Genomic DNA, 27,424 nt, shown 5'->3' with positions numbered 1-27,424 from the left:
AGGTTTGGCCAGTGAGTGAGGCCCGCTGACAGCTGCCAGCTCATCTGAGGAGGGTCCCTGGAGGACAAAGACTTGGTGATGCCGATGGCCTGGGGGCCTCATCCACCAGGCTGCTGCACACTCCTGACTCCCGGGAGCGGCCCACTGGGAAGACCCAGCCTGGCCCTCTGGCAGGAAGTCCTCAGCAGGAACAAATTCCTACAAAAGCCCTGGACCGCCTGCGTTAGAGCACGCGTTCCCACACTGGCACGCTCTGCCCCACGGCCCACAGGCGGGGCGTGAGGCGCAGACAGTCGAGGCCGCCCCTGAGGCCTGCACAAGTGCCATGAGACTGTGAGAAAGCAGCATCACAGGCATCCAGGCCTTCGATCCTCTAAGCCCACGAGGCAGGGTTTACTATTTCCATCTTGATGAGAAATCTCAGGATTAAAGAGGTAGGTGACTGCCTAAAGTGTGGGGGCTGTGGGTGGAGGGCACGCCGCTGGGGCCAAGGTCACTGCTCTGTTCTCCTGGCATCTGTGCACTTACTCCTCCACCACAGACTCTCTCAGATACAGGAGCAGGGGGCGTGGGCGGTGGGGTCCGTGGCACCATGGGGAGCGGCAGGTGTGCACAGGAACCGAGCATCCCCTCCTGGCCGGGACCTGGCCCACGGTGACCTCCTGCTCACGCAGGCTCTCCTCGCCTGGCACTCAGGCATTGCCACTGTCTGCAAGTCCCACCCAAGCGTGCGGGTCTGAGAGGCGCTCGAATCGCATGTGCAGCCTCGGGGAGCAGGGTGGCACAAAGGACAAGCTACCCCGAGCCTCTGAGAGGCGTCCTGTGAGCCGTCCACACCTGCTGGCTGTGCGCCAGGGGACCCTTCACACGACTCCCTGAGTCAGACGGGCTGTCCACTGTGGGGGCTGCCTGGTAACTCAGAGGTTCAGAGCCAGGCCCCAGTGACCCTCCAGGGCTGTTCGTCCTTGCCTGGCATAAAATAGAGTGCGCTGAAAACCCTGTTTCCTACTCTAACAGCGCGGCTTCGAAGGCAAAAGCCTCCCTGCTGACCCTGAGGAGCTCTGTGAAAATCGCACTGGGAGCCGCATTCCTCAGCAGAGTAATCGACTCCCAGGGAAACCTCAGGCCGGCGCTTCCAATGGCCTGCCAGCCACCCCATGTCGAGCTCTCTCGCTCTGGGCCTGAGCTGGGCACCTTCTTTGAACGCGGAGGCTGCGGCTCTGGGATGCTCCTTCAGCAGCAGCCAGCAGCCCAGACAGGACGGCCAAGGACAGCCCCAGGCCCAGGTGCCACAGGGAAGGGAGTTTGAGTGGGGCCCCTGCAGCTGCAGACCCAGATAGAGGTGCTTAGCAGATGCGGCACGAGGAACGCGCAGGGAGCAGAGCCCCAAGGACAGGCTACAGCTGATGGGCTACAAGCGTTCCAGCTCCCCACCCGCCCATAAAGGCAGACGGCCCAGGGCCTCCTGCCCACCTGGGGGACGCTGTTCTTGGAGAGCAAAGACTCTGCAAGTCTGCCCCAGCCGTCTTCCCATCTGCCACACGTGCCCTAAGGTGACACTCGTCACGAGCCACACAAGATGAGACATGGGACACAAGCGGTGCCCGGGTTTCACGCTTCAGCAATGGTGAGAGCTTGGGGTTTTCCCCAGTGTAGAGCCCTACGTGCTCCTGGAGCTCACAAGTCACCAGCACAAGCGCTCTCCAGGGGCCCTCGTTAGGAGGGGGCGTGCAAAGCCAGCATCCTCTTCCCACCTCCACTGGTTCCTTGCAAGACTTACTACCCATCCTTCCAAGCACGTCTGAAACAACCAGGCTTCTCCAACAGTTTGTTACATGTCAATGGGAGTAGGAGGCCTGTCTCAGGGAGCGTGACTCCTGGCTGATGACAATGAGAAGGTTCATTCGTCTCAATCCAGTGAGCTGAGGAGGTGCTGCAAGTCGACCAGGTGCGGAGGGAAGAGCACTTACCATCAGGCGTGGAAGGGTCGCAAACCAGAGGAATTAGAGGAGGATGCAGAGAGAGGTGGGTCTGCCGTAAAACAAGCAGAATCCAAGGCGAAGCAGAAGTTCCCAGTCGAAACGGAGAAGAGCAGAGGACAGCCGTCCGTCCGCACAAAGACCTGGAGAGCCGCCTCCTCAGGCCCGTCCCCAAGAGCCCCAATGTCGACCTGCAGAGCCCGGGGATCCTCCTTCCAAGGGGGCACTCACGAAAACACCATCACGCCCACCCAAGAGCCTAAAGTCCATGCTCAGAAATCAAGTCACTGTAATCAACCAGACGCTCCGTGTCTAAAGCTGAATAGATGGAAGCCCTAACTCCCAGGGTTGGAGCAGCAGGGGGTTGGAGCAGCAGGGAAGCACCAGTTCGACATTTTCTGAAAAGGAGCCCCCAAGTTGAGAACTATACTGACTTTTCTTGTCTTCCGCCCTGCTGAGAAATTAGTTTCCTTTTCTTATTTTAAGGAAATGCTTATTAACCATAGTGGCTGCTGGGCTTTTCATTTCAAAGGGCAAAAACAGGATCATGTGTTTGAAACGTAAAACAGGAAAGAAATAATCACAGCCCAAACTAATCCAAATAACATGAGAAACAATCTAAAGCCTTCACTTTTACCTAAAACCATAAAACTCCTAGAAGAAAACACAGGCGATGAGCTCCTTGATGTCAATCTCGACAATGATTGCTTTGGATGTGACACCAAGAGCAAAGGCAACCAAAGCAAAAATAGACAAGTGGGACAAAACGCTTCTGCACGGGAAAGGAAACCATTAACAAAATGAAAAGGTGACCTACTGAGCAGGAGAAAATATCTACAAACCATACATATGTGATAAGGAGTTAATATCTAAAACATATAAAGAACACATAACAACTCGATAACAAGAAAAAACAATCTAGTTAAAAAAAACAGGCAGATCTGAATAGACGTTTTTCCAAAGAAGACACACAGATGGCCAAGAGGCACATGAAAAGATGCTCAACATCAGGGAAACGCAAATCTAAACCACAACGACATATCACCTCATACCTGTTAGAATGGCTATCACCAAAAAAACCAGAAATAGGGGGCCTAAGCCTAGTGGTTAAGGTCACACACTCCACTTCGCTGGCCCAGGTTTTCGCCGGTTTGGATCCTGGGCACAGACATGGCACCACTCATCAAGCCATGCTGAGGCGGCGTCCACATGCCACAACCAGAGGCACTCACAACTAGAATACACAACTGTGTACTGGGGGGCTTTGGGGAGAACAAAAAAAAGACTGGCAACAGATGTTAGCTCAGGGCCAATCTTCTGAAAAAGAAATTGTTCACTAGGGATTGTGTTGCCCTGGAGGTTTAAATAAAAAGAAAAAAAATGTATGTCACTATGCTGTACACCTTAAACTTACACAATGATGTATATCAGTTCTATCTCAATAAAACTGGGAAAAAATAAAACCTTCCCTTTCTTCATTTTAGTGTTGACGATTATGGGGTAATGAGAAGACACAGTCTGTTGGGCTTTATAAGGAGTTGGGAGTTCCCCGTATCTTCGGACCTTGAATCCTAAGGCACTGCCAGACTACAGTGGAACACATGGCACCCTGGTTAAAAATACCGCCCTCGCTTCAGAAAGGCTAGCGTGCCCGCCGCAGGTAAACAGTAACACCTCCTCCGCCCGACCGACGAAGAGACCGGGCTCAGAGGAGCTCTGTTCTGCCAAGAGCCTGCCGGTGCGGGTGCGGGCGTAGGGGCGGGTGCAGGACACCCCGCTGGGCCACCCTGCAGGACTCGCGCGCCGCTGGTCCCACCCTGCAGGCTGCGGCGGGGGCCGGGGTCTGGGTCGAGCACAAGGCTGCCCGGGCTGAGAGAGGGGTCTGGGCAGGCGTCCCCTGCACACGCCCCCCCGGACCCCTGGTGCCCCCGCCCGCCTGCCGTGTCCTCCTGTCCTCCACGGCCCCTCGCCCACCTACGTGTACCCCCAGACCCCCACCACCCCCCGATCCCCCCATGACCCCCGGTCCCTCCGCTTCCCACGGCCCCTCGGTCCCCCCAACGTCCCCGCCCCCCACCGTCCCCCAGTCCCCCCCGGACCCCCGCCCTCCTACCGTCTCCCCACAGACCCCCGGACCCCCGTCCGCCTACCGTGTCCCCACAGACCCCCGGACCCCCGCCCTCCTACCGTGTGCCCACAGACCCCCGGACCACCGTCCTCCTACTGTCTCCCCACAGACCCCCGGACCCCTGCCCTCCTACCGTCTCCCCACAGACCCCCAGACCCCCGTCCGCCTACCGTGTGCCCACAGACCCCCGGACCCCCGCCCTCCTACCGTGTCCCCACAGACCCCGGGACCCCCGCCCTCCTACCGTGTGCCCACAGACCCCCGGACCACCGTCCGCCTACCCTGCCTCCTGGACGCCGCCATGCTGCCCCACGACCCCCACGACCCCGCCGGGCTCGAGCCGCGCGAAGGCGCTTCCGGATTCCGCCCCTGTAGACCCGCCCACCACAGCAGGTGTGCCCAATCCGGATCCAAGATCTCTGCCGCTGGATGCCAATCAGCTGCACTCTGGCCGAGGATTGGCTCTTACTTGGCTATGGGCGTGGCGGGCGGGTGCTGGGGCTCCGAGCATGCTCAGAGGGACGTGGCCGAATCCAGGGGAGCCCGGCCCCCAAGGCTGCGGAGGGCGTCATGGAGAAGGGTCACGAGGGAGGGGGTCAGCGGCACGGGGGTCAGCTTGGGGGGGTCAGCGTGAGGGGGCCAGCGGGGGCGGGTTGTGTCCCTGGGTGACCGCCCACGGTCCCACCCTGGGTCCCAGCGCGCGCATCCCACGTGGAGGGCGCGGGGTTGGCCAGGGAGGGGAGCAGTGGTAGGGGTCTGCTTAGTGCCCACCGCCCTGGGCGTCCTAAGGTCCGCAGAAGCTGGGACGAGGGGAAAGGGGACCTGGGAGGAAGAGAGTCTGGATGCTGCCGTCAGCCAGACCGCCGCCCCTGTCCCCGACCCGCGTCCACACTGCTGCCCTCTTTCCCCGTTACAGCTGGGCAGGTGCTCTCCAGCAGGAGGACCCCTTCCGGTACCCCCTCCAGCCCCATTCCGCCGGGTCTGGACCTCTAACCCTCTTCCTTGAATTCATTTCCTGGAAAACATCCTTCCTGAGTGTCTGTCCGTGTCGGGCACTGTTCTAGCTCCTGAGGATACCTCCAGGATGGCCTGACCAGAGGAGACAGAAAAGCCTGAAGTGACATAGGCAGCATGTCACACGGAGATGAGTGCTTGGGAGAAAAACAGTGGAAAAGGGGATGTCAAAGGTGGGAGATTGGGGTCAGGAAGGTAATCTGAGCAAGGCTTGAAGCAGAGGGTGAAGAGGCTCAGAGCAGAGGGACAGTGAGTGTCCCCGAGGCCTGGGGTGACTGTGTCTGGAGCAGCACCAAGGCCAGTGTGACTGCAGCTCAGTGAGTGAGGGGGAGGAGTAGAGGCCATCACACACGGAAGGGAGGCCTCAGTGTTGGGGCCAGACCAGGCAGGGCAATATAGCAACTCTACCTTTCCAGTGAGCGAGATGGAAATTCACAGGCGGTTTTGAGCAGAGGAGTGAAATGATATGATGTCCATCTTAAAGAAGTCATTCGAGTTACTGGGCTGAGAGTAGCTTTTGGGGGAGCAAGCATGGAGTCCAGCCTGAGTCTTTGCAAGTAGAAAGACCTGGGTGGCTAGCATCAGGATGGCAGCATCTGAGGTTATGGGAAGAAGTGGTTAGATTTGGGATATATTTGAAAACAAAGCAAAAGAGATTTTCTGATTGATCAAGTGTGGGCTGTGACAGAAAAGAAGTGTGGAACGACTCCACATTTGTGGTCTGGAAACTGGAAGGCTGGAGTTGCAGTGAGGAGATGAGAAGGCTCTGGAAGCATCATCACTGGGTGGTAGTGTGCAGTGTTAGACACATTAAGTTTGAGATGCTCATTACACATGCAAATGTAAGCATCAGTTCAGCAGTTGAATATGACTAGATCAGGAGAAAGGCCCAGGATGGAGATATATAGCTGGGTTTGTCTGCATATAGGTGGCATTTAAAGCTATAAGAGTGAGTGAGTGTACACAAAGAAGTGGTCCAAGAACTGAGCTCTGAGGTGCTCTAAATTTTGGAAAGAGGGGCGATGAGGAGGTCCCAGCTCTGGCACATGAGAGGGAGTGGGCGGGGAGGACAGGGAAAGACAGCGAGCTGTCCTGAAGCCAAGTGAAAGATGTCATCATTTGTTTCAAATGATGTTGACGGTTTAAGAGGAGGACGGGTCACAGACAATTGGATTTGTCAAGTGCAGGTTATTAGTGACCTTGATTACAGTAATTTTGTTGAAGGAGTAGAGGCAAAAGCTTGATGGGAATTCAATAGGGAGAACTGCAGGAGAGAAATTGAAGACATTGAATGTGGACCACTTTCTACTGGGACCAGAGAAATAGGGCAGTAGCTGGAGGTTTTTAAAGACAGAATGTATACACATATAATCAAAAGAGAGTTTTTTAAAAAACAGAGCATATAGCACACACAGAGCAAATATGTGTGCTGAAAGACCTTACCAAGTTGAGATTGAAAAATAAGCAATGGAACAGAAATGACATGATAAAAATGGGGCAAAGACTGTAACAGACACCCCACCAAAGAAGATATTCAGGTGGCAAATAAGCACATGAAAAGATGCTTCACATAATATGTCATCATGGAAATGCAAATTAAAACTACAGTGAGATAGCATTACATGTCTATTGGAATGTTCAAAATCCGGAACACTGAAAACACCAAATGCTGATGAGGATGCGGAGCTACAAGAACTCACTCATTGCTGGTGGGAATGCAAAATGGTGCGGCCAGTTTGGGAGACACTTTAACAGTTTCTTACCAAACTAAACATCTCTTCCCATGCGGTCTAGCAATTGTACTCCTTGGTATTTACCCAAGGGAGCTGAACACTTATGTCCACCCAAAAACCTGCACGTGAATGTTTATAGCAGCTTTATTCATAATTGCCCAAACCTGGAAGCAACCAAGATGCTCTTCAATAAGCGAACGGATAAATTAGTTTATCCAGACAATGGAATATTATTCAATGGTAAAAAGAAATGAGTTATTGAGCCGTGAAAAGGCATGGAGGAAACTTAAATGCATATGTCTAAGTGAAAGAAGCCAATCTGAAAAGGCTACATAATGTATGATTCCAATTATATGACATTCTGGAAAAGACAAAACTACAGAGACAGTAAAGAGATCAGTGGTTGCGAGGGGTTAAGGGGGAGGAGGGATGAATAGATGGAGCACAGAGGATTTTTAGGAGAGTGAAAATATTCTGTATGATACTACAATGGGGCTTACATGTCATTATACATTTGTCCAAACCTATCGAATGTACAACACCAAGAGCGAACCCTAGTGTAAACCGTGGAGTCTAGGTGATGACAACATGTCAATGTAGGTTCATCAGTTGTGACAAATGCACCATCTGGTGGGGATGTTGATAATGGGGGAGGATGTGCATGGTGGGGGGCAGGGAGTATAAGGGAAATCTCTGCACCTTCACCTCAGTTTTGCTGTGAATCTAAAACTGCTCTAAAAGCTAAAGTCTGTTTAAAAAATAAACGGTGCAGGAGACAGAGGGAATACAGCTGGAATAATGTCTTGATTAGGCTGCATATTTTCCTCCAGTCCTGTTTCTTAAATCTCGGTCACACCCAAACTTCTTGAAAGAGTTGACGACAAAGTCAGTGTCCACTTGGTCATCTTCAGTGGACTCTTGCCCAGTGTGTCCACTACTCCACTGTAACTCCTTCTGCTAAGGTCACAAGGATCTCCATGTCGCCAGTTCCAGTGCACATTTATCAGTCTTCATGAACCACTTGTGGTCCCAGAAGCACCAGTGGCCCAACTGCAGGGCCAGCCCTGGTATTCACTGTGCTCCTCTCCCTCTCTCTTCCCCCACAACCATCCAGAAAAATCATACCAAGTGCATTCTGTCTGCAGTATTTTCTACTTCCACTGTCTAGTTCATATCTTCATCGTCTCTCACTAGAGTTTTTCCAGGCATTTTTAAATTGATCTCCTAACTCCACTCTTGTTTTCTCACTCCCATCCCACCTTCAACTCATAGCACCAAATTATCTCTTAAAAATCTCACTGCCATTCAAAAATCAATGAATGTAATCCATCACATTTACAAGCTAAAGAGGAAAAATCACATGTTCATATCAATAGATGCAGAAAAAGCATTTGACAAAACCCAAAGTCCGTGATTAAAAACTCTCACCAGACTAAGAAGAGAGGGGAACTTCTTCAACTTGATAAAGAACATCAACAAAGACCCTACAGTTGATATCATGTTAACTCTACAGTTAATGGTGAGAAACTAGATGCTCCCCCCATCATCAGGAACAAGGCAAGGATGGCCCCTCGCACCATTCCTTTTCAATGTCACACTGGAAGTCCTAGCTAATGCAGTAAGACAAGAAAAGGAAATAAAAGGCATACAGAGTGGGGATGGAGAAATAAAACTCTGTCCACAAATGACACAATTGTCACAATGTAGAAAATCTTCTTTCCCTGCTCAAAACCCTACATCAAATTTCTTTGTATATAGGATACAATTCAAAGTCCTTAAAACGTCCCTTAAACACCCCTGACTCTCTGCAGACACTCTTCTTTTCTCACTCTATCCCGGTTACTCTGACCATGCAGAGCATCACACCCTTCCATCTCCCTGGTTCTTCAGGCCTGCTCTTTCTTTGCCTGAATCTTATTCCCTCTCCAGGGCTCTGGCAGAAGGGATGTCTGACTTCACCCTGGTTCTGCTGCACAATCCCCTTGTGCCCACTTGCTGCCACTCCAAACCTTGCCAGTTGGCCTCAGGGGTGTCTCTGAAGCTATGGGAGTTGCTCAGCCAGAGGAACTTGTGGGTGGGGTGGGGAAGCAATCATCAGTCTTGGAGGATGGAAGTCAGAAAAGTGTCCAGCCTTCCAACCCTCAGGCAGGCAATTCTGAGGTGCGTTCCACACGGTTCCCTCTGGGGAACACCCACCCAGATTGAGCCCCTAGTTGTCCACACAGGTAACCAGCTTGATAATGCATTCTGTTAACTTTCCTGCCCTCCCTGTCTCACTTTTCTCCCTACTTCCTCTGTATGGTTTCCTGGATCAGTCTCCCAAATCAATGTCCCAAATCCACTGCTTGTGGGGGAACCCAGAGGAAGATAAAGATTTAACATAATTATGACTTCCTCAAAGAGTTCTTCTCTGATAACACAATCTATATTTGTTGTCCTTTTAATATTCTCTGGCAACATTGTATATCTTTCCTTCAGAGAAGCAGTTATAATCCATAATCATGTTACTGTGTTATTGTGAAAAGTGACTCCCTGTCTAGATTGAAAGCTTCATGGGCTAGTGGCTGTTTCCCTGATTTGCTTGCATATTGAGAACACATGACAGGCACTGAGGACATTTTTGTTATTTTTGTTGTAGGTGTTCAGGACAATAAATAAATGAATCTTAGATGAAAGAATGGGGATGAATGTGGAGAGGTGGAAAGTAAATTTTAAAACTAAAAAATTGATCTAGAATCTAGATTTTTGGTTGCAGTTTGGCACACACAACTTCATGAGATTTTGACAGTGGATACAAATTGGAAGATGCTAGAAACACTAAGGAGAAATGCAATCGTGGGCAGGTTTCTTCGATTCATCTTGTATCCACTCCCCTCAGCATTTGGAACTTTTCTGTGAAATAAAATGCATTTGATCAATATGAGTGATCAATCACATGAAAAAAATCTCACAGAGACAGTGTTTTTGTTTTAAGGTCTTTGAATTTCTAGAAGACTGGTTTGTCCCATTCCAAATATATATATATATTTTTAAGATTTTATTTTTTCCTTTTTCTCCCCAAAGCCCCCCGGTACATAGTTGTATATTCTTCGTTGTGGGTCCTTCTAGTTGTGGCATGTGGGACGCTGCCTCAGCGTGGTTTGATGAGCAGTGTCATGTCCGCGCCCAGGATTCGAACCAACGAAACACTGGGCCGCCTGCAGCGGAGCGCGCGGACTTAACCACTCGGCCACGGGGCCAGCCCCCCATTCCAAATATTTTTGATCACCTGATTCTGTTCTTATTCTAATCCCTATCCATTTTCTTATAAACTTTCATCTTCGCGTTTTTACTTTTTCTAGCAGCTTCCAAGTCTTTTATCTCACGTATACTCATAACCACCCAGTTAAGAGACTTGGCGAATTCCATTATTGCAGGTGCATTAACAATGGGGCTTCCCGACGGCCCCGGATCAGGTAACTGCACCGGGCGGGGCGTGGAGCAGTCAGTCTGGTTACCTGCCGAGTGCATTTCACTCCGTGCCACAGCGACTTTCCTTCCCTGCTGGCAATCCCATCTTGGATGGACATTCCCATGAATTTAATTATGGTCTATCAAAATATGGCCAAAGCCGCTAAAATTTCCAGATCGCTGCAAGTTGTCAACACACCTTCTACTGAATTAATTCTCCTTCTCATCCCTCGGCTCGAGTCGTCCACACGCGGCCGACAGCAAACACGCCGGCGGACAGACCCCGCAGACGGCGCTCCCCGTCCTGACCCGGGTTTACTCATCAAGAGGACAGTGTTCCTGTTTGCGGGGCCTGGGGACGCGCCGCGGCCCCTTCGTCTCGCAGACACCACCGCACGTGTCCTCTCCAGGGAAAGGCGCGCGTGGAGAGGGCAGCTCCGTTCCAGGGCCCCACAGCAGCCGGGTGGACTCCCTCTCCAGCACGGAGAACACACACCGGCTCCCGCGTCCCCTCTGCCGCGTGAGCACGGGGATGGAGACGACTCCACCGGGTGCAAGAGCCCCTCGCGCTAATGCGCCAGCTCGTCCCGCGTCCCGCGCGGAGCGGCTGCACCTTCCCAGGTGTTGGGTGCGCGTGGGATTCGCCGGCTAACTTTTCGGCGCGCAGCGGGGTGGGGGGGCCGCGGATGGCGGGGGCGTGCTCGGGGCGCCTGGGGTCCCTCGCTGTCCCCGCGTGACCCGCCGCTCCCCGCGCCACAGGTGGCGGGCTGGGCGGTGCGCTCCTCGGGCCATGCGCTCTGGGCGGGGGCGGGCCGGGGTCGCAGGGGTCGCGGTGCCCAGGCCTGCCCCGCCACCCCCACCCCGCGCGCACGGCCCTTCTCCCCAAGCCGCGCCGGCCGCCCCCCAGTGCGCCGGTGCCTCCCCGGACGCCCAGTGCGCAGGCGCCGCCGCCAGGACCGACCGTGCGCGGCTCGAGCGGTCGGAGCCGCGGCGGCGGACGGAGAGCGGACAGACGGACGGACGGACGGGCAGACCCACGAGCCTCCTCCCGGCCTGAGGGGCCGGCCCGCCATGCCGCGCTGCTCCCGCTGAACCAGGAGCCGAGGATGTCCGCGCTGAGGAAGGTGCGAGCCCCGGGGCCCGGAGCGCGCGGGGTCGGGAACGGGAACGGGAACGGGGCCGGCGGGGGCGCGGAGCCGTCGAGGTGCGGGGACCCCGCGAGGGCGGGGGCCGGGGCTGGGTGGCCGGGCACCTCTCCCGCAGCGGGTCCCGCGCCGAGCCCCGTGCTCGTGCTGCGCGTCGCTGGCTGCGGGTGGGGGTCCCTGGACCTGGGCTCCTGGGCGGAGGGCGCGGAGCGGGCGCCGCGGAGCCGGGACAGTCTGCGCGCGGCGGCCCCGGGGAAGACCGGGGGGCGCGGGCTGGTGGGGGCTGCACGCCCGGCTCCCGCGGGGCCTCCGCAAGGGGTGGGGGCGGCCGGCATCGCCCCGCGCCTCCCCCCGAGCGCAGGTGGGGCGCCGACTCGACCCGGTGCATGGCAGCGCGCGCGGGGGCGCGGGGCCGGAGGGGCCGCTGGTGCCGGGCGGCTCGGCGGCAGCGACGGGGCCGGGGGTGCGCGGGAGGGCGGCCGCCGCCCGCTCCCGAGTGGGAGCGCGAGCTCGGGGGCTTTTGGGCGGTTGCTAAGCGCGGCGCTCCCGGCGCAGGACCGTAACCAAGCCTCCCCCGGCCGCGCGGCTGCTCTCGGCTCGCTCGCTCGCTAACGATCGGGGGAGAAATAGCGAGGAGGTAATTAGCACCGCCTGCGCGGGGCCCGGGGGCGGCGGGGGCCGGGCCGGGGCCAGGCGGGGGCGCGGGCTCTGCTGCGGGCCAGGTGGGGCCGGTGGGTAGGGGCGCGCGGCCACCGGCTCCCTCCGCGCGGTGCCGGGCGAGTGGACCGAGGACCTGGACCGGGGACCGGGGGCCTGGGAGAGGGAGTTGGAGGGCGGGGAGAGGGCGACGAGGCAGAGCGCCCTAGAGATGGCAGAGGTCGCAGGTGCGGAGTGGGGGAGCGTGCCGGCTGGCCGGCGATTCGCGTCGGAAACTCAGAAGCAGCCTCCCCTGCTCTGGCTCGTCCACACTTCTCAGCTAACGCGGGTCCAGCCGCCTGCGTGTCGCTTCTCCCGAATGAATGGCGATTCGGGCCACGGCTTGCACTGGGGGTTCGGGACTCATCGGCCGGCTGTCTTGTATCGATTACGAACAGCGCGATCGGCAGCTGGTTCTCCCTCTGTGCGTTGGTTCCGCCAGCACCCAGCACGGGCCGTGGGTGGTGTTAGCTCGAGATGCACAGCGAACCGCTCTGTCCTCGGACGTGGAGGCTGGAGAGGGCCCCGGAGGCACTTCCGACAGGGGCTCTCCTGGGGCCTGAGCTGTGCGTCCCGTGGCCTGCTCTGCTGTGTAGACGGGGACAGGGCGTTGGATTGGAACTCTCGGACCTGACGCCTGTGACCAGCGAAGGCTGTTATGTGCAGATGGTGGATTAATCGTATTAGTTAGCAGAAAATCACCCGGCTTCTCAGCGTAGCCTTGGGGAGTCCGTGCACCACGTCCCAGAGGGCTCGCTCCGGGTCTCCGGGCTGGCGGAACAGAACCCCCTCCCCCGCTCCTTGGAAGGAACAGCGTTTAGATCTGAGCTGAATGTGCATTACACCACCATTTTCATTTTACTTCATATTCCCATGAAAGGTAATAGGTAACCAAGGCAAAAAATGGTGAAATGATGAAAAAATGGTAATTTTTGGCAGGTCAAGTTGTTACTCTGGTGTTTAAAAAAATATCATTAATCAGGATTTTCCAGTAGCCAAATTGTCTTGTGCAGGCAGCTGGGTGACTCACAGGTTTGGCTCTCATAGTAATTGTAGAGTGTGTACCATTGCTTTTCAGATGGTGTGGCTCTTCGTTGCTTGCAAGAGAACAAATTAGGATATTTTATTCCCCACATCTGGCAACGTGACTGGCAGACTGTGGGGATACTATGGGCTCGCACATCTGGGCTGTGGGAGTTCTGGACCCACTGGACAGACAAGTAAGAAGTAGGCCTGTGGTAAAGCTCACTGCCTCTCCCACCCTCGCTTCAGACTCCCTGTCCCCCGTCAGGTCAGGGGGTTCCATCAGTGGGTTTATTCCCAGTGGTGGCCTGTCAGGGAGCCGCTCCTTTGTCAACTCTCCGTGCTGTTCCCTCTGTTCTGGGTTAAGAAGTCAGTGAGCCCCGAATGACTGATGCCCGGGATCCATCATGTCAAATCTGCACATTACATTTTAGGTTAAAGGGAATTCTTAGTGAGCAGAATGGGTGCTATGTCACATAGTGCAAAGTGATGAAGTAATTAAAATTAAAGTTTTCTCACCACAAAGATGTTTTCTCAGATAAGCTTTCTAAGTCAACTTTTCATGCTGTCAATCACTTACTCCCTCTCCTTCCAGAAAACTTTGCGTTACGGTATAGTTACCCAAAAGGGTACTGCTTGAGACAGATAAACTTGTATTTATTCACCAGTGTTTTTGTTAGGGTTAAGATATTTTAACAATATTTTTGTATGCCTTAGGTGACTTGTGATGTGGATGAATTAGTAACAGTATTTTTCTATTTTTAGAGAGTTCGGTCACTTTGCATTGTTTCTCCCCAGTGACGTAAATATGCCATCCTGTGGCAATCTGTTACTTCTCCTACTTTTGTCTACTTCATTTTTGAAATTGGTAGAAATTCCAAATTAACTATTAAAAGCAAAAATAGGGGGCCATCCCCATGGCCGAGTGGTTAAGTTCACGTGCTCTGCTTCGGTGTCCCAGGGTTTTGCTGGTTCGGATCCTGGGCGTGGACAGCGCATCACTTGTCAGGCCATGCTGAGGTGGCGTCCCACATGCCACAACCAGAGGCACTCACAACTAGAATATACAACTATATACTGGGGGGATTTGTGGGGAAAAAGCAGGAAAAATAAAAGAAGATTGGCAAGAGTTGTTAGGTGCAAAACTTTAAAAAAAATTAAAAAAAAAAGCAAAAAAGGTGCTTTGCAGAGTTTGTCACATTGGATTCCGGATACTTGGAAGCTGACTAATTCTGAAATTAAGAGGATCTAATATTTTTTAAATTGTTGGAGGATTTGCCATCTCTGTTTTTTCCAGAGTACCTTCCATAACATGCCTACATGATGAAATTGAAGAAATGCTGAGGTTATTTTATAACTATATTTGAGAAAAAACTTCATGATTTCTCAGTTGTCCAAGGAGTTGAATGATGTACAGTTCGATTGCAAGTTCTAAAGAGACATTAATTAGACGTATTATTTACCGGCCCTGGGAACGGATGTGCTGTGGTCATCCATTGGACACAATAAAAATAACTGTGATTCATCATTTTGGACAGATGGGAGTCGTATGTAGAGCGTTGCCAGCATGTTGTTATAAGAGAATTATAGACTACCATGCAGGGGCCAGCAAGACATTTATTCAGTTAAAAATCATTCCTAATCCACCATAGTTTTACGTACAAGTTATTTTTATCACATAACCATATTCCTAGCTGATCGCCAACTTTTAAAATATGTTGTTTTCTAGGTACTTGTGTGCGAAGAGCGAGCATGGTTCATTCTGTGTTTATTCACGACAAGACACTCTCGTTTTTGGGGAGCTAGGTGGGTGGGCTTTGGCATCCAGAGTGTGGTTCACCGCATGCAGATTCTGGTTAAATCTTGCTTTTGCTGTTGGAAGAGCATTCACCTTTACAGTCACCCTTTCCTTCCAGGGCTTAACAGCAGTGACAAATAACAGATTTGAGTCAGTATTAATCTCCCTGGCAAAGGAAATTGGACTTCGTATGTAAAACCACTGTTTTCCTTTGTCATAGCATTATTCTGTGTACCGGCTTCATCTGCTTATGCAAAAGCTTCTCTCAAACTGCAGCTCCCAGGGCCCTCACATTGTCCCTACTTGTCGCCCATCAGGGTGACCGCCTGTTTCTTTGGCTGCTCTGACATTTCCCACAAACAGCGTCGGCTGTAGTCACTCTTAAGAGAAGCGGTCTCTCTGGAGTTGTTGCCAATAGGTCCTCTGTGCTGGGTGTCAGTCAAGTTCATCTCTATCTCTGTCTTTCTTGGTGGACCCTCAAGGAGTTAAACTTACTAGACCGGTTTTACTAGGCACCCTTCCAGGATAACTGCAGTGGTTTCTTTGGAGAGTCACCCTTGCCCACTTATAAGGTTTGGCTGTGGCGGACCCACTGTCTGTTTAGGGGTGGGCTCCTGGTTGGCTAAAGGAAGTCACAGAACACCACCCATCTCTCAGGAGTAAGTGTGTCAGAGAAGAACACGGCATTTTATTTGAGCCAAGAATTATGTACTCCTTTTGAGGAAAGGGGAGGTTTAGGAAGTGAGGCTAACCAGATCCAGGGCCTGGAGTGGTGGTGGTCGGCCTGCAGCCTGCAGGGGACGGCCCGCCTGAGAAGGCAGCCAGCACAGGAGAGGCCTGTCTCTGGGCAGGGCCCAGCTGTGCTGGAGACCGCTTGGTGCAACGCCGTCGTTGAAGCCCTGGATCATGTCGTGTCTGAAACCGTCATGACTGCTTCGTTTTCAGTTGTGTAAACCAAGACACTCCCCCCACCCCCCCTTCAGAGTGGCTTTTCTGTCCCTGACGACCAAATGGGATCTGAGGGTTTTTAGTTTCTCTAAAAATTTCCACATTAAAAAAATTTTCTCATTGAGGGGCAAGATTTGTCCATTTTCAGGTGATATTTTGGTCAGTATAACCTTTTTCTGTGTGTCCACAGAAAAAAAAGGAAAATTAAAATTGGTGCTACAAGGAAAAAACATTGTCAACCAGCCCATTGGTAAAATTGTAGCAAAAATTTTAAAAAGTAACTTTGTAAATCTCTTTGGTCAGTGTCTTTAAAGTGATGTGCTATACTCTGCAAAAAAGGAAAAAACATTGAAATGATCCCTTGGGCCCATACGGTATATATTTTGAACTAGGCAATGTAAAATTATACTCTGGTGATTAGTGAAAATGTGTCCTACTGTTTTTGTGTGGCACCGACCAGCAGTGTTTATATTGGCAGCATAAGTAGTGGTCAAGCGTGCGGGTTCTGGTGTCGGACTGTGGGGCAGCTGAGTGGCTTTGGCGGTGTATTCAGCCTCACTGAGTTTCAGCCCCTCGTCACTGGAAGAGGGACAGACACAATATTCACCTGATAGGGTTGTCACGAGAGTGCAGTGAACTGATGGCTGCAGAGCATTCCGAGCGGTGTACGTAGTCAGTGCTCAGTACGTGTTGACCGTTTGATCGTGAAGGTATAGAACTGGGGCCCAGTTTGAGCCATCCCATGTTGGAAGTAATCAGGTCACTCTCTGGACTCTCGTAAAACTTAAGTATTTATTATTTCTGGTCTTCTTTTAATAATATAAGTTCTGCCAATTCTTTCTGAAAAGTTTTGACCTAACTTAGCCGCAAAGGGACAGGGGCATAAACCTTAATAAAATAGAAACGGATAATTTGAGCAAACAAACATGATCACCATGAGGGTCAACACAATTCTTGGGGCTTCAGGTCTAAATGAGTTTCCTGGAAGCCAAGTCAACAAAAACCAAAGCACACACGAGCCCTTCTTTGATCAGCTTATTGGGGTAGACACTGCATTCTCCTTTTTCAGTGAAGAAAATATTTCCCTTAGTGCTAATTCATACAAGATGCTCTCACAGAAGACTGTATAGAAAGGGGTTGGGGTTATATAATATATAGCTGTTGTACAAATACACAAGTGTTTTTCGTGATTGTGTCTTGTAATAGACTTTGAAAGAAACCAAAATCAGAACATATGCACCCAACCGACAAGAGGGTATAATTATCTTTTCCTGGTGTTCATGCATTGTCTCCATGACCAGTTGGTAAACTCTGGGTTCAGGAGCCAGGTCTTGATGTCTTTGCATCACCTCCTGATCTGCCCCAGTTTAGTGTTTATATGTGAACTCACGTCATGTATCCTGTGGACAACTCAGCTTTCTTAGGTCTTACGTATCTTCATATTTCCCACAATGCTTTCATGTAAATGCCCAATAAGCCTGTCTTAGCCAAGGACAGGTGACCGTGTTGTCCTAAATATGACACCACGTGAGGAGTTGTTGCAGCCGTTGTCTCTTCTTCTCTTCTGTCCTGACCCCGTTTGGGGAGCGGCTCAGTAACTCTTCCCCAACTCCATGAGATTGGGCTGGTGGCTTTCTCTTGCACCTGCTTTATGGTAGCACCTCACACGGCACTGCTGTTAACCCTTTCCTTATCTCCCCTTTGGAATGACCGCTCTTGAGGAGGGCTGCCTGGTCTCACTCATCCTCGAATCCTGGCACAGGAGGTCTGGTCCATCTTGCTCTCTGTTCCAGGGAGTGAATGAGCACAGGAACAGCACATTCCTCCGCCTGGCATTCAAGATTCCCCAGATCTGACCTTATGTTCTCTTCTCTCATCCCCATCGCCCCTTCTGTGCTGTTGAAGACTCTCTCTCGGATCCCATCCCTGCATTGTCCCTGTTTCCTGACTCAGCCAGGCAGCAGCAGGATTCCATGCTTTTGCCCACACTTGACCGTTTCCTCTTTTCTACATTTTCCTCCTATTTATCCTTTTGGACCTCGTTGAACTGCGACTTCCTCTGTGGCATGTTTACCAGTCCTGCGGTGCCAGAATTAAGTTACCTGTGGTCCTTTGTGCCTCTTAGGGAGCCTTCCTGATGCTTCCTCCCACCAGGTGCTGGGTGCTGTCCCTGGTGCTGAGGAGAAGCCATGAAGGGACAGGTTGGGTGATGCCCCAATTTCTACTGTAGTGTTTTAGGTCGTATTACTCTGTGAATATTTAGTGAAGGAATAAACCCACAGCCAATTAGCTTCTTCAGGCACTACAAGAAAGTCTCCTTGTTTGCATGTTTTTACCCATTACTTCTCTAAGTTGAGAGTGATTGAGATGAGAGGCCTTACAAGCACGTCAGTGGATTTGTATACCTTTTTTATTTGCTTGTAATATGAAACTTTTGGGTCTTTAAAAATGATTTCCACTTCTCTGACATTCTTTGTAATATTTTGACAGTTTCTGAAAAAATTTCTAAACAACTGTTTTCTGATTGTATTAAAGTTAATGTAGAATCTACACCATGGTAATTTAGAAAGTTTCTTAAGCAGTTGAATGTTGTATTTTCAAATTTTCATTTTGGCCATTTTAGTGTATAACATTCCTGGGTCTACAACACAATGTTCTAGATTATTACTGTAATTAAAGTTTCATTTTTGTTGTGAAAGATGGGTTACGTTCTCTTAAAGCAACCAAGTAGTATCTCTTAGCCTTCAGTTTGTCCATTTGCTTGTTTCTTTAATGATATTTTGTCGAGAGTCACAGCATTCAATTTAAAAGAAGCAACCTTCTTTCGCATATAACTAGTCCCAGCAATTTCACTTCTGGGAACATATCCTAAGGAAATAATCATGAATTTACAGGAAATTAGCTAAACAGATGTTCACTCAGCTTCGTTTCATAGTAAAACATTGGGAAGTAGCAATAACAGGAGATTGGATAAATTCATTGTGATATAGCCATGTTATAAAAAAATACATATCCACTAAAAAGATAAAAGTTAAATATTTAATATTATGAAGTGGTGTTCATATTATGTTAAGTGAAGAAAGCAGATTTCAAAACAGTGTGCTCAGGATGGTCCCATTTCCCTAAAGCCACTCCGTCTGCAGCACAGAGAAAAGACTGGAGGGACTTATGGCAGCCAGTGGGAGGGGCCCTGGCTGACCTACTGCATCTGCACCTTGTTCAGAGTGAGGCCAGCTTCCTATAGCACCCACACCACCCCACACCACCCCTGGTTGTCTGTCTGAGTTCATCTCTCCCCTTGCCGCTCTGCTCCAGGCACCCCTCCCTCCGTGCTGTCCTTGAGCTGCCTGATGGGATGTCCTGGTATCAGGGCCTCCCTCTCCTTGGGTCACTCCCCCCCTTCACTGGACCCTCCCAGGTGGCACTTCCTCCTTGGTGGCCCAGTCCCTCCTGCACTCCCTTGCTCCCTACTGACCTTCCAATATCCTGTGTTATTATTTATGTTCTGATGTTTGTCCCCCCCCATAATAGCTTGCTTTTCCTGAGCACTTACCGTGTACCAGATACACAGAGGTACCAGGTACCTCTGCCAAATGCGTTACCCAGGGCAGCTTGTCCCGCCCTGCGAGCCCCATGGGGTGGGCATACTTGTCATCTGCATCTTGTGGATGAGGAGACTGAGGTGATGTTGAAGGCTGCTGTGTGGTCTGGCAGAGCCTGAGTCATGGCCGCTGCCCCCGTGCCTGTCGCTGGGCTGTGGCTCCATGAGGGTGGAGGGTTTGTGCCGTTGCTCATTGCTGTGTCCCAAGCTCCTGGAATACCACTGGGCCGCAGGGGCTCCATCAGTGTTTGCCGAGGGGGTTGTATGGGCCAGGGACCAACAGGGCTCATCTGTGAGTGCTGGGCTGGACGGCCAGTCTCGTCTTCTTTTTTCTGTTTGCATCACAATGCATTTGGCCTTAGGTCATGGAAAGTCCCCACAGAGTCGCTTACACAGGATATCTGTCAGCTCACAGAATAAAGGCTGGCAGGGGGTTGTCTCAGGGATCCTGGGTTTTGTCACTCTTCCACTCTGTGGTCCTCACTGTGTCTGTAAGCCCCTCGTGTGCAAATGGCTGTCCCCATTCAAGGTCGTCACTTGCCGGGTGACAACAACAGGTGGAGAAGGAGGACTTGTTCCTATGTTGGGGTCCATAGCTGCCATCACAGAGACCCTCTGACTGTTTGTGACATGACATGGTAGAAGTCGGTTTCTGGCTCCTGTAGAGTCAGATTCTCGGTCAGCAGGTGGCTCTCCTGGAAGTGGTCATTCTGTAGCCAGGCTCTTCTGTCTTGTGGCTCCTCTGTTGTCGATGAGGTTTCCAGGGCCACCGTGCTCATCCCTGTCTGAGCAGGGCCGGGCGGGGATGGCACTGGGGGAGAGCTTCTGGGGTCGGCCTGGAGGTGCACACTTGGCCTCTGCTCCTTCCTTGGCCTCTGTCCAATGACTGCTTACCTGCAAGGGAGGTGGGGATGCAGACCCTGCAGGCCCAGGAGAAAGAGGAAGCTGCCCATTTCTTGTGTCACTTTTGGAATGAAGAGACCCTACCCGGAGGTTTTCCAGACACATTACCTCTTGTCCTGTCAGGTCTAAACCAGTTCCTGGCAGGAACAATGGGAGCGTCACTGGGATTAGATTAATCTTGACCCACTCTGGGCTGAGCTGTGCTGGTTATCCCTGAGGCCCTGCAGAGGAGGGTAAGTCCTGGGGGTGGGGGTGGGGCTGGTTTCCCTTAGAAATCAGGAGGCAGGCGGCTGTTCATCATCTAGCAACAGCGTCCTGTTACACTGTGGTTCTGAGTTTATAAAGTGTGTAGGGCTGATAGTACTTTTGTAATTTAAGTGTCCTGAAGACTTCTTTATGCATCCATCCAGTAAAAGATTGCAAAGATGTTGCAAAGCACGTAGGGACTAGAACCATCCTCTGATAACCCGTTAAACCCGCGGTGGCTCCTCCACCACGGATGGCTCGTCATATGTCCCTTACACTGTGGGATTCACCGCTGTGTCGGTTATGTTCTCTGGCCACAAGTCCCGGCTAATATAAGCAAGACAGAATCAACTGGAGGGACCCGGACCAGCTCACAGACCTGAAGGGGACGCTGGAGAAGCTTCAGGAAGATAGGAGCCTGGCAGTTCCACAGCACGATCTGCAGGAGCCTCTCCAGCGTCGCTGCGGTGACAGTCAGCTCCGAGCACTCTCCGTCACTGCCTCGCTGTGCTCAGGACCGAGCTCCGACCACTCTGCGTCACTGCCTCGCTGTGCTCAGGACCGAGCTCCGAGCATTCTCTGTCACTGCCTCGCTGTGCTCAGGACCGAGCTCCGAGCACTCTCTGTCACTGCCTCGCTGTGCTCAGGACCGAGCTCCGACCACTCTGCGTCACTGCCTCGCTGTGCTCAGGACCGAGCTCCGAGCACTCTCTGTCACTGCCTCGCTGTGCTGAGGACCGAGCTTCCACAGAGCTGGCCTAGCTGGGGCCATCTGCTCTGTTTTAGCCAGAGGAGTGCAGGGCACCTGGGCTAGGGGATGGCAGTGGGCCACGTGGAACAGCAGCCAGGCGGACATGTCCAGCCTTACCCTGTGACCTGAGCAGAAAGCCCTTGCCTGGCCCTTTTCCCAGTAAAGCTTTGGAGTCCAGACTGTCGAGAAGGTGAGAGAGAAAATATCTGTATCATCTTACAACAGGTCTTAGTATTTTTCAAGGAAGATACGTATGTATACACACTGGGTAGAGCCCGGGTCCACAGTGGTGTAAATTTAACAGCACCACTAAGGACGCCTCGAGTTCTTAATTATCAGCGGCACGCAGTCCCTTTCTTGGCTCTGCCTGTGAGCCGTTGTTCCTTTCCTTTAAAATTTTTCTCCGTTATGGGTTTAGGACATTCTTTGGAAAGTGTGCAGTGTTTTCCCAGTGAATAAGACTAGGCGAAGCCGGAGGTTGGTGTTTTATTGTCGAAGTGAGTAATGCATTTCCTTGGCTACCAGATCTTTTCTTGCTGTTACCTTTTGTTATGTCTCTTCCACTTTTGAAAACTTCTCTCCTGTGATCTGTTTGTCCTCTCACATGGCTGTTTGGGCTACTTTCATACATTTTCTTTTCTTTTTTCCCCTGGTCATCTAATCTGCTCAATGTTTAGAAATTATAGAGAAGCACAAATTAATGACTTGGAAGTCACCAATAATTCCATGACCTAGAAATAATTACAGTTTGTGTCTTGGCATGCTTCTTTCCTGTCTTATTCTTTAAACCCAAATTGGGAACTATCCTGTTTTTTTCACTTTGTATTCTTTTCTGAGAATTTGTCCGTATTTTCAAAATATTCTTCAAGAATTTGACTTTAATTGAAGTGTAATATTCCAGTGTGCAGTATTATTCAATCAGTCTCCTGTTGCTCAGTGTTTAAGTTGCTCACAAAAATTTTTGGCCATTATTCTGTGATTAGTATCTTTTTTTAATATTTTCTGAAAATCTAGATAATTTGTCTCTAGTGAATTCCTAGAAGCAGGATTATTGGATTAATGGATGTGTTTAGTTTATTAGGGTTGCTCTAGCAAATGACCACAAACTTGGTGGTTTAGAACAGTAGAAATGGATCCTCCGGCAGTTCTGGAGCCCAGAGGTCTGAATCCAGGGGTCTCAGAGCCTCGCTCCCTCCAGAGGGCCCGTCTGCAGTCCTCCCGCAGTTACACCGTGAGGCGTTTCCGTCTGTGGAGGGGAGCCTGGCTGTCCCGGCTCCTGTGCCGTGTGCCCCTCGGCAGATCGGAGCACCATGTTCTAACTTCATCGTGAAATGTGGCTTTCCTGTTCAAAGGTTTAATGGGATAGCATTTTTAAAGCAGAATTCAAGTCGGGTAAATTTAGTGTCTGAAAAATGTCCGGACTGAAAATAGGTCTATTCCGAAATGTCTGCTGCGGCCTGAGCTGTTTTCATCTGAGCAGGTGAGCGGCCGAATCGTCGGGGCCGGATGTCGTTCCTCCTTGTGCTCCGACAGCAAACAGGTGTCCGGGGCCAGGCTGGCCTCACAGCCACCTTCACAGAGGGACTGGTTTTCGCTGTGTTCTTGCCGCCTCTGATGCGCGATGAATCTTCTAGCACGTTCCAACAGCCGTCCAGGAGCCTCCCCCTCCCCCCTCGTCCTCTGACTTGGCCACCTCATGGTTCTCCTGACAAGTCCTTATTCTTTTCTCTTTTGAAGACATTAAAAAAGATGAATCATAGGGTTAAAAAAAGTAAGGCTTTTTTTGGGTTTCCTGTCGTTTCCTAATCCTTACAGTAAGTTTTAAATTTCTGCCTCATCTGACGTTTTTTCAAGCTTATTATTATTTTTTTCTTAGAGAAGAGCATTCCTGTCAGGTTAGGGGAGGGTCTTCTCTTGATTTCTGTGACATGGTGCTCGGTTAACCCAGCTGTTGGCGCCTCTCCTGCCCTGAGGGAGCACAGGGCACCCCGTTTTCTGCTAGCAGCGCTGTGTCATCGCCCCATCACCTTATTCTTTTGCCATGCGCACACTTCGGGGTCCACGTGGGCAGAGCATGCTCTCCTGTTCCCTGTCACATGGCAGCGTGGAAGGGGCGACCTGGGATGGCTCCCAGAGAGCCTGCTGCCATCGGGGACCAGTGAGCTGAGCACTCAGCGCGTTCACTCCTGCTCCTTCGGGGGATGAGCTTGTCTGTCCGTCTGGCGCTGCTGGTTAGGAAGGTGACCGAGACTCGGCCCCTGCCCTCCAGGGGTTCATATGTGGTGAGGAGCATAGATGTGACAGTGGACGCAGGACAGGTGGAAAGAGGGGTGGGCTGCTGAGCCCCGAGGCCTCTGTGAGCGGCCTGGTGTTTTGATTGTCTGGATGCACAGGGCGCGTGGTCCAGGGCACGTGGATGAGGCTGTGCTCACTCGCTCAGAGGAGCGCTTCCTGTCTGTCTTCCTGGCTTCGTGCTCCGGGCCTGTTGATTCGGTGCTAAACATGGTGGATGTCACCGAGAAGGAGGGGGTCTGGATTCTCTTTTGAAATTTACAGCTGGGGTGGCACACGGTGGCCAAGAAGCGTCGGAGTCACAGGCGTCCCCCTGGAGGCTGGCAGTGGACCCTGCGTGGGGCGGAGGCTCAGAGTCCTGGTGCTGGCCCCTCTGAGCCTGTGGGTGCAGGTGCCGGTCCCTCAGCCGAGCAGCTGTGTCCTCCCCCCATGGCTGCCCCGCGGGAGGTGGCCTCCTGGCTTCAGGAGCCTCCTCGTCGAACATTCATCCCTTTGTCCATTTAAGTAGACGCCTGCTTCTCCTATTTCCCAGTGATTGTTTTTAGAAATGTGGCGAAAACCATGGTCACTCCATCATTTTGTTTTCTCCTAAACCCCATCTTAAAGGAACACACAGATTGCAGCTAAGAGAGTGTCTTTGACTCGACGTTTTTGGGTCGAGTACCGTCTCCCTCCTGCAAACCTGAAGACAGAGGCCTTGAAGAAGTGAGGAGCTCTGCAGCGCGGGACGTGGACCCGGAAGTCGGGCCTGCGAGTGGCGGTGGGGCTGACGTTCCGCGGAGACGGCGGCGTGGCTGCCTGCGTCTCAGAACGTGAACTTCAGAAACGTGTCTTCAGAGGGCTGTCCGCGTTAGGGCAAGTTAGGGAGTCTGTTTTCTCCTGTTATGTCTGGGCTAATGTGGCCACGATTTGTTTATGCTTGAGCTCGGTCTGTAAGGAAATTCGGGCATTCAGTGACTGGGAAGAATAAAGGTGCTTAAGCCATAAGCGTGCCCGGTAGACGTTCCTTCTGGGGAAGGAGAGTTGAAAGAGGTTCTGTGAGATAGGAGGTGTCGCTACAGGTCTTAGAACTTGTGAACAGACGTGAGGAGCGAGAAGTTCTGGGTGAGGCCACGGGAGGTGCGAGATGCCCGGGGTGGTTAGAGGGAGTCAAGAGGAGGATGAAGGGAGGGGGAGTCCCGGGAGGAGTGTTGGTTCACCAGCCCAGAAGCTCCTGAGCGTAGATCTTTCTTCATCTGTTCACATGTTGTAGGTATTAAGAATTTATCAGCACAGCAGATGGAGCTTTATTTCTTTCTTAAACTTGCCTGTACGTCCTTCTCTAAGATGATCCGAGATAATAAAATGAGATACATAATCATCATTTTCCTTGAGGTATTTAAAAAAAAGTATGTACAGAGAAAGCAGAGTACATTTTACAATCTGCCACAGGGTAGGGACAGCGGCCCTGTCTGTGTGATTGCGATGAGCTCGGCGTTTCAAGACCCCGACGTCCACAGCCGTGGAAACGCTGTGACACACTCTGTTCCCTGTTTGAAGTGATGCCCAGCTTCCGCCTGCGTGGCCTCCAGCTCCTCCTGGCGCAGCTCAGGGCCCGAGCGAGGAGCTGGCGTTAGGTCTCCTGCTGGAGTGCGTGGTCCTGGGCGAGGCCGTGAGAGGCCTCCAGAGCGGGTGATTTCTGAACCGGCTCTGCGGCCTCCGAGGGGGTGTCCGGGTGCCACCTCCTCCTCTCCTGGGCTCGCTGGCCCGACCCTGAGGGGTGTCTGCCCTCCTCCCTGTCCAGCCTCCGGCTCCACCCGCAGAATCTCCTGGATTTGGGTGAACTGCAGCCCCGTTGGGCTGGGTGCTGACGAGGCTCACTGTGCCTCAGACAGAGGGACCCCTCTCTCGTTACACGTCGGGAAACGGCCCGTTCGCTGGGTGGAGGTCTGTGAACTTAAGGCACTCCTCAAGCGTGGATCTGCGTGTTCTCCCTCTTGGCCGCTGCATGCTGGCGCCTGTCGTGGAAGGCGGAGTGAGGTTGGTCAGAGACGAGGGTTCAGTGTTGGTGTCCTCATTCCCTGAGAAAAAGAGGAATGCTTGGGAGTCAGGTGTCTGCAGCCACAGAGCGGGGATGAAGAACGGGGTGTGCTGTTGTCACCAGGCTGTGGTTTAATCATCTGGTGATCATCCTAGCGGTTGGTAACAACCTGGGTGACTTTGGCTGAATTCCTAGACACCTGCTGATCGTGTGGTCCTGTGGCCGATGCTTTTCTGGACATGTCTGGTGGAGACAAAAGCAGACATTAATTTCGCATTTATTCCTGATGAACAATTCGTTCATTTGATGTGTTTGTCTGTGAGCTCCCAGTGGGCCAAGCACTGTGCTCAGCCTTTCGTATATTTTAGTGAAAAAGAAGGACGTTGCTGGAATGGGAGTCTGTGCAGGGAGATAAATATTAAATAAATATCTAACAGTTAAGTGACTAAGGACTTTTTTTGTCATCATCATAGCTCGGCTGTGAGGACCGCCTGGAGGAGAGCGCGGGCGCTGTGACTGACGGCGGGGGCAGCTGGAGGTGGGGGTGGAGGTGTCGTTTCAGCAAGCTCGGAAGAGTAGGAATTCGGAGCAGGGCTGGCAGGGGACTGCCTGTCTTCCAGCCCTGGGAGAGGCTGCAGGGCATCCTTTAGGCGACTCGGGGCTCCGCCCGGCCGGCGGGACGCTGTGGTGCTGGGCAGCGTGAGGGCCCGCCAGGGCGTTCTCTAATCTGTGTTTAGTTAGTGAAGATGCACTTTCATATGTTTAAGAGAATCTTAAGAGGATGAAACACGGCAGGAACTTTGATTTGCCATCCAGGCCTTGCTGTTGGGCATGGAGTTTGGGATCTGCTTTCTTCCTTCTCTCTGAATCCATACTCACGCCCGGCCCTCAGGACACCTTACCCTGGACCGTCACACCTCCTGGAATGGACAGCTCTGGGGTCAGGAAGTGCTCACGGGGTGTGTGGCCCTGTCAGGCCTCACAGTTTACAGATGGGGAAACTGAGGACCGGGCCCGAATCCCTCATCCTGGCGGAGCCTCCTTCCCCTCCTCTGGGCTCTGCGCCCCGACCACACCCTCCCCGAACGGTGCTTGAATTAGTAGAACATTCTTTAGCAGGTCTCCCTGCCGCCTCCAGTCTCTCTCGGCTTGAAACCATCCTACACACAGCTGCTGGGATAATCTTTCTGAAGCCGTTTTTATCATGTCACTTCTCGGCATGCTGTTTTGCCTTTTGTCAAATCCAGATTTCTCCTCCCTGCTCTCAGAGCTTTCTGCAGAATGTCCTGTTTCCTAGGGTGCCCATCATGAGCCATAGGGAGCATCTTACTGTCGCCTGCCACTGGGCCTTTGCTCATGCCATATCACCCACCTGGAACAGTCTTTATCAACCTGTTGCTTGTGTTCCTTTTCTTCCTTGATCTGTGTCCACTTCTCTTTCCTATCTAACTCAGAAACCCTTTTATTCCTGGAACGTACTCTAGAAATGCTTACCTCCCCCCAACTCTGGCCATGCGTTTACCTTATGGCTCCTTTAGCAATCAGTTATTCAGCTCACGACATTCAGCAGATGTCTTAAATAAGGTATCTTAATCCAGCAAACCAGTCGTCATGTACTGGTTAGCTAGGTTTCTTATGAAAATATACTAGGAAATACCTCACTATGAGCTTTCTTTAAAAGAATCGTTTCCATTGTG

At 52.0% G+C, this 27,424-nt stretch overlaps 2 protein-coding genes across 19 annotated transcripts in view; one reads left to right on the top strand and one right to left on the bottom strand.

Annotated features, from left to right (window-relative positions):
- The window catches only part of ERICH1 (glutamate rich 1), a 144,416-nt gene extending 139,922 nt beyond the window's left edge, over positions 1 to 4,494 (bottom strand). For 7 of the 11 annotated variants that reach the window (XR_011534262.1, XR_011534267.1, XR_011534266.1 and 4 more), the window contains exon 1: positions 4,389 to 4,489. Coding sequence is in view for 3 of the 11 variants with exons in the window: in XM_070598444.1 (XP_070454545.1) it covers positions 4,389 to 4,410 (22 nt within the window). In the remaining 8 variants the exon portion in view is untranslated. Of the gene's footprint in view, positions 1 to 4,388 lie in introns of all 11 variants that reach the window. The other 4 variants (XM_070598443.1, XM_070598446.1, XM_070598448.1 and 1 more) reach the window with 3 other exon arrangements.
- Positions 4,495 to 11,209: 6,715 nt separating this feature from the next.
- The window catches only part of DLGAP2 (DLG associated protein 2), an 817,721-nt gene continuing 801,506 nt past the window's right edge, over positions 11,210 to 27,424 (top strand). For 2 of the 8 annotated variants that reach the window (XM_070599100.1, XM_070599097.1), the window contains exon 1: positions 11,976 to 12,086. The gene's annotated coding sequence lies outside the window, so the exon portion shown is untranslated. Of the gene's footprint in view, positions 11,429 to 11,947; positions 12,087 to 27,424 lie in introns of those variants that run through there. The other 6 variants (XM_070599096.1, XM_070599101.1, XM_070599105.1 and 3 more) reach the window with 6 other exon arrangements.

Source organism: Equus przewalskii, chromosome 28 (genome assembly GCF_037783145.1).
Source record: "Equus przewalskii isolate Varuska chromosome 28, EquPr2, whole genome shotgun sequence".
Lineage (NCBI taxonomy): Eukaryota > Metazoa > Chordata > Mammalia > Perissodactyla > Equidae > Equus > Equus przewalskii.
The sequence above is the reverse complement of the archived record's forward strand: the minus strand, read 5'-3'. Positions and strand labels throughout refer to the sequence as shown.